Source organism: Onychomys torridus, unplaced genomic scaffold (genome assembly GCF_903995425.1).
Source record: "Onychomys torridus unplaced genomic scaffold, mOncTor1.1, whole genome shotgun sequence".
In the NCBI taxonomy this organism is placed as follows: Eukaryota; Metazoa; Chordata; class Mammalia; order Rodentia; family Cricetidae; genus Onychomys; species Onychomys torridus.
The window spans coordinates 14,596-19,394 of NW_023412285.1; the positions used below are offsets into that span (position 1 = coordinate 14,596).

The following is a 4,799-nucleotide window of genomic DNA, read 5'->3' on the forward strand; positions in this document are numbered from 1 at the left end:
CAACTCTTAATGCTGTCACTCAGGGACCCCAAAGGGGGATGAGACAGGCACCACTCACAAGAACAAGAACAGGCCAAGTCCTCCAACATAAACTAAAAAGACAAGAAATAAACAGAGAAATGGGGTGAAGAGCCATGGTCAGGTCAGAGCCCAGGCTGACCTGTCACAGCTGCCCTGGCTGCTCACAGTCCTGGGGACAGGACAAGGCTCTGTCATCCCAGTGTCCCTGTGATCACAGACTCTCAGCATGTGGTTCAAGTGATGAAGAGAACAGACCAGGAGGTGACAGAGCTGAGGAGGGACCATGTCACAGCCAGCAATGGACTGAGCTCCACCTGGGCACAGCCCTGTTCACACTCAGCTCCCACAGCCTCATCTTGTCCACCAGATACACACAGCACAAAGAACACAGATTCTGGAAGGTTCTCCATGATGCCATTTATTTCCTCCACAAACTCTAAGTATTTCAATCATTTAATTTACCCGCCAATCAATCTGTCAGATCAAGGACGTGAACAATCAAGTTGACATTCAGATTCTTATTTTCAGTGGGGAGTCAGGGGCTGCAGCTCAGGGCAGCATGGAGGTGACAGGATGCAGATGTCCCCTCCTGTCTGCTGGACCAGGAAGGTTGGCTGTGGAAGGGAATATAACAGTGCAGGGACAGGGTCCTGGTGTGCAGCGGTGGCTGGGCTCCCAGGTCTTCACATGGAGCCCACAAGGTCACAAGGAACATCAGACTTGTTGCTGAGAGTAAACTGAGGGGCTCAGGACGACACAAGAGAGACCTGAGCACATCTCTGTCACTCTGTCAGGCCAGGCAGCTGTCTTCATGCTACAAACAAGAGTCATGAACAATCACTGTGAAGACAACATCCCAACAACCCACCACTCACTCAGAGGTGATTCTGGGAGTCCCTGAACCCCAATCATGTCCACTTGGCTCCTCCCCAATTCAAAACCCAGAGTGTCACCTTTACAGTCTGGGAGAGACACATCAGAGCTCTGGGCACTGTCCCTGCCTGGGGTAAAATTACATATAGTCACAGGAAGGTGCAAACATGGCCTCTAGAAGATTTCACTGTAGGAGGTATTATGGATTGGCATTCTCCAGCTTCACCCCTTGGGCCTAAGGGACAATCCCGCTCCCCACACTTACCTGTAGCTGGAGTATAGATCCCTCCCTTTCCACCTGTGAGAAGAAAAGCTGTGAGAGACCAGAGAAGACCCCGACCCTAGGAAGGTTCCAGAACTGACAGCAGACCCAGGTCAGAGACAGGAGCAATGAGGGCTGTGGATGTTCCCCTTAATGAGGCAGAGCACACTTCTGAAAGGGGCTGAGAGAGAACCAGACCGTGTCCTTTCCTACCTGTGATTCTCCTCCTCCTCCTCCTCACAACAGCCACCACAGCTCCAATGATGGCCGCAGATCCAAGGAGTCCCAGGACAGCAATGATTGTCACCATGGCGACAGTGGACTGAGGAGGCTCTGGAAGGGAAGGACAGGAGGGGAAGGTGAGGGTCATGATCCCAGCTCTCAGCCCTGACCCTGCTCAGGCTCTCCAGAAGCCTCCAGCTTTCCCTGACCCCAGCTCTGCACCCACACCCTCCTTACCCCATCTCAGGGTGAGGGGTTGTGTCAGCCCCTCATGGTCCACATGGCATGTGTATTTCTGCTCCTCCCCGGAAGGCACCACCACAGCTGCCCATGTCTGGAAGGTTCCATCCCCAGAAGGTCTGATCTCCACCAGCTCCATGTCCTGAATCAGATCCTGCCCATCCCTCTGCCAGGTCACAGAGATCTCAGCAGGGTAGAAGCCCAGGGCCCAGCACCTCAGGGTGCCATCTCCTGTCAGTATGGGGTGACGGGTCACATGTGCCTTTGGGGGATCTGTGTGGAAGATTTAAGAAATCCCACATTTAACAAGATAAACTGAAATCTCCAAAGACAAAATTAAACCAATGATGACACTAAACTGTGTCTGTTTGGACAATTCTGTCATCACACTAGTGACCTCAGGTAGAGCTGGTCCCCTCATCACTGAAGTGCACATTTTCCTGGGGGGACTCAGTAGCTGAGAGAGAATCCACATGAGCCAGCAGGTCAACAGGGCCTTCCTCATGTGATGTTCTATAGCATAAGGTAGGTGGTAAAAGATGAGAAGGAATGGAAAATAATGAATATGTTACTAATTCATATAAAAATAAGAAATCGAGTACAAGAGCTACATGAAGGATGTTACCAATTACTGCTGTCAACATTGAGGCACAACCACTGAGGCCATCTTGCTGACCAGCCCTAACTGCCTGTCCATGTGAACAGCCATCACCTAAGTGTGCAGCACACATGTGGTGAACCTCTGACACTCAGCCAGAGAGAATGACTCCCCAAGCCCTGCCTCTGGGGGACAAGATACAAGGTATTGTCACCAGGACCCCTGGAAGTGTGCTGTAGAGCCCAGTGCAGCACTCACTGGGACACAGCGGTGCTCACAGGGGTGTGTGGATCATCCCTGTCACTCCTGTCCTGGAGCTGCAGAAGACCCTGTCTCTGAGGAAGTTCAATTCCTAATCCACTGGGGAACACTGTGACTTGTTGGGGCAGAGGGAGAGCAGGAGGGCTCTGGATGTTAATATGACAGGAAATAGTCTTAGCTCACAGGAACCTTTCTCGTTTAAAGGAAACACTGATGTGTCTAATTATCCACGTTAGCAGTTCCCCCTGGCTCCTGTGGAGACTGATACAAATAACATCAGGGGAGAGAGAGAAGCAATATCACCCCAGTGAGGGGGAAAAACCTGACTGAAAGCAAAATGAAAACTTCAAAATAACAAAAACAAAAACCAAGAAAGAAAGAAAAGAGACAGGAGGTGGTGGCACACATCTTTAATCCCAGCTCTCAGGAGGCAGAGCCAGGCGGATCTCTGTGAGTTTGAGGCCAGCCTGGTCTACAGAGTGAGTTCCAGGAAAGGCACAAAGCTAGAGAAACCCTGTCTAGAAAAACAAAACAAAACAAAGAAACAAACAAAAAAAACTAAACAAAAGAACAAACGAAAGAAAAGAAAACACACACACACACAATTTAGTATTTGTCCAGGGTACTCCATAAGTGCTCACATGACCATTCTGTGAATAGACGGAATTGGGGTGCAGAAGGGATGACCTCACCCACAGGAACCTGGGAGAATGTATCTTTGCAAAGCTCTAGAAACTGGGTGAACCAGCCCAGGGCGTCCATGTCTCACATCAGGTAAAGGAGACTCCCTGTCCTGCTTTGTAAGGCTGACACACTCAGACGACAGGACTCAGTTTCCACAGACCCTGGTGTGGGCAGAGACCCCGGCCTGGGAGCGGCCATGGCTGACAGCGGCTGCAGGAGACCCAGGGACACCATCTGCCCTGAGACAGGGGCATGACCCCAGCTGAGGGCTTTCTTCTTCTTCAGGACTGAGCCCAGCCCGAGGCAGAGGGAGGAGCTGCCCGCGGCCCTGCACCTGTGCGCTGCAGCGTGTCCTTCCCGATCTCCAGGTGTCTGCGCAGCCACTCCACGCACGTGCCCTCCACGTAGGCCCTCCGTCTCTCTGCCTCACCAACCTGCTCGAACTTGCGCTGGGAGATCTGCGCCGCCGTGTCCGCCGCCGTCCACGTCGTCAGGTCGGCGTTCAGGGCGAGGTAATCGCGGCCATCGTAGGCGTACTGAGTGTACCCGCGGAGGAGGCGCCCATAGGACCCCATCTCACAGCCAGACATGAGCTGAATGGAGTGAGAGCCTGCGGGGACCCCGCGGTCAGCCCCGCCCACCCGCCCCGCGGCCCCGCCCACCCGGAGACTCCTCTAAATACAAAGAGAAACAGAGTCCCGGACCCCGACTCTCCTCCCGAACCTCGGACCCGGAACCCGAGGCGACTCCAGCCTGGACGTAGGGACGTGGAGGGGTCGTGACCTCCACCCGCGGTCACTCACCGCCCTCGCTCTGGTTGTAGTAGCCGAGCAGGGTCCTCAGGTTCACTCGGAAAGTCTGCTCGTGGCCCTTGGCTCTCCGTGTCTCCTCCTCCCAGTACTCCGGCCCCTCCTGCTCCACCCACGGCGCCCGCGGCTCCACCCTCGGAGTCTCCGCGTCGCTGTCGAAGCGCACGAACTGCGTGTCGTCCACGTAGCCGACGATGATGAACCAGGGCTCCCCGCGGCCGGGCCGGGACACGATGGTGTCGAAATACCGCAGCGAGTGCGAGCCTGGGGGCGGCGCGCGGTGAGACCCCGACCCTCCTCCGGGACCCGGGCGGGTGCGGGGCCGGGAGGGGAGCGGGGCGCGGGGCTCGGGACGCGGGTGGAGACGGGCGGGAGGGTCTGGCCGGGCGACGCGGGGCCGCGGCTTCCCCGGGGCCGCCCCCGCCCTCCCCGCAGGGTCGTGTCCCTCCGACCCCGCACTCACCCGCGCGGGTCCGGGTCGGGGCCAGGGCGGCCGCCAGCAGCAGGAGCAGCGTGCGCGGGGCCATCGCCCCATCTCGGATCTGGGGCCTCTGAGTTCCTTGGGCTGTTTGGACTTTATAACCCGTGACCGCGGTGACGCTGATTGGTTGTCCGCGATCTCGGCACCCAATAAGGGTGAGAACAGGAACCTTGTCATCAGTGTCCGGGCGCTGGAGAAGTCAAACTGGGGACCTGGGGATCCTCAGCCCTGGGCTCCCACCCCAGACCTCACCACCTGGGGACTGAGACTTTGCTGAACCCTGTGAGGCGGGACGGAGCGATGTTTGTCACGGTGTCTCTGAGCCGCCTAAGGACAACTGTCTCCTCA

General features: G+C 56.1%; 1 protein-coding gene across 4 annotated transcripts; it reads right to left on the bottom strand.

Moving 5' to 3' along the window:
* Window positions 1-423: 423 nt before the first annotated feature.
* Window positions 424-4,548, bottom strand: LOC118575589 (RT1 class I histocompatibility antigen, AA alpha chain-like). 4 transcript variants are annotated; one of them, XM_036176072.1, is made up of 8 exons: window positions 4,434-4,548; window positions 3,965-4,234; window positions 3,496-3,771; window positions 1,616-1,891; window positions 1,370-1,489; window positions 1,160-1,192; window positions 975-1,022; window positions 424-835 (listed from the first exon to the last, which is right to left on the bottom strand). In XM_036176072.1, the coding sequence occupies exons 1-8, from the start codon at window positions 4,495-4,497 to the stop codon at window positions 831-833; spliced, it is 1,092 nt and encodes a 363-aa protein (XP_036031965.1). In that variant the 5' UTR covers window positions 4,498-4,548; the 3' UTR covers window positions 424-830. The 4 variants fall into 4 exon arrangements, with proteins under 4 accessions (XP_036031965.1, XP_036031966.1, XP_036031967.1 ...); XM_036176073.1 differs by lacking the exon at window positions 975-1,022 and having other exon boundaries at window positions 4,434-4,547; XM_036176071.1 differs by lacking the exon at window positions 424-835 and having other exon boundaries at window positions 842-1,022.
* Window positions 4,549-4,799: the final 251 nt, after the last annotated feature.

Excerpts from the sequence above, each read along its gene's own strand:
- LOC118575589 (XM_036176071.1), bottom strand. The coding sequence starts at position 4,497 with ATGGCCCCGCGCACGCTGCTCCTGCTGCTGGCGGCCGCCCTGGCCCCG. Across the intron at positions 4,235-4,433 it reads CCCGACCCGGACCCGCGCGG|GCTCGCACTCGCTGCGGTAT; the intron begins GTGAGTGCGGGG and ends CGCCGCCCCCAG. Across the intron at positions 1,490-1,615 it reads ACCCCTCACCCTGAGATGGG|AGCCTCCTCAGTCCACTGTC; the intron begins GTAAGGAGGGTG and ends CTTCCCTTCCAG.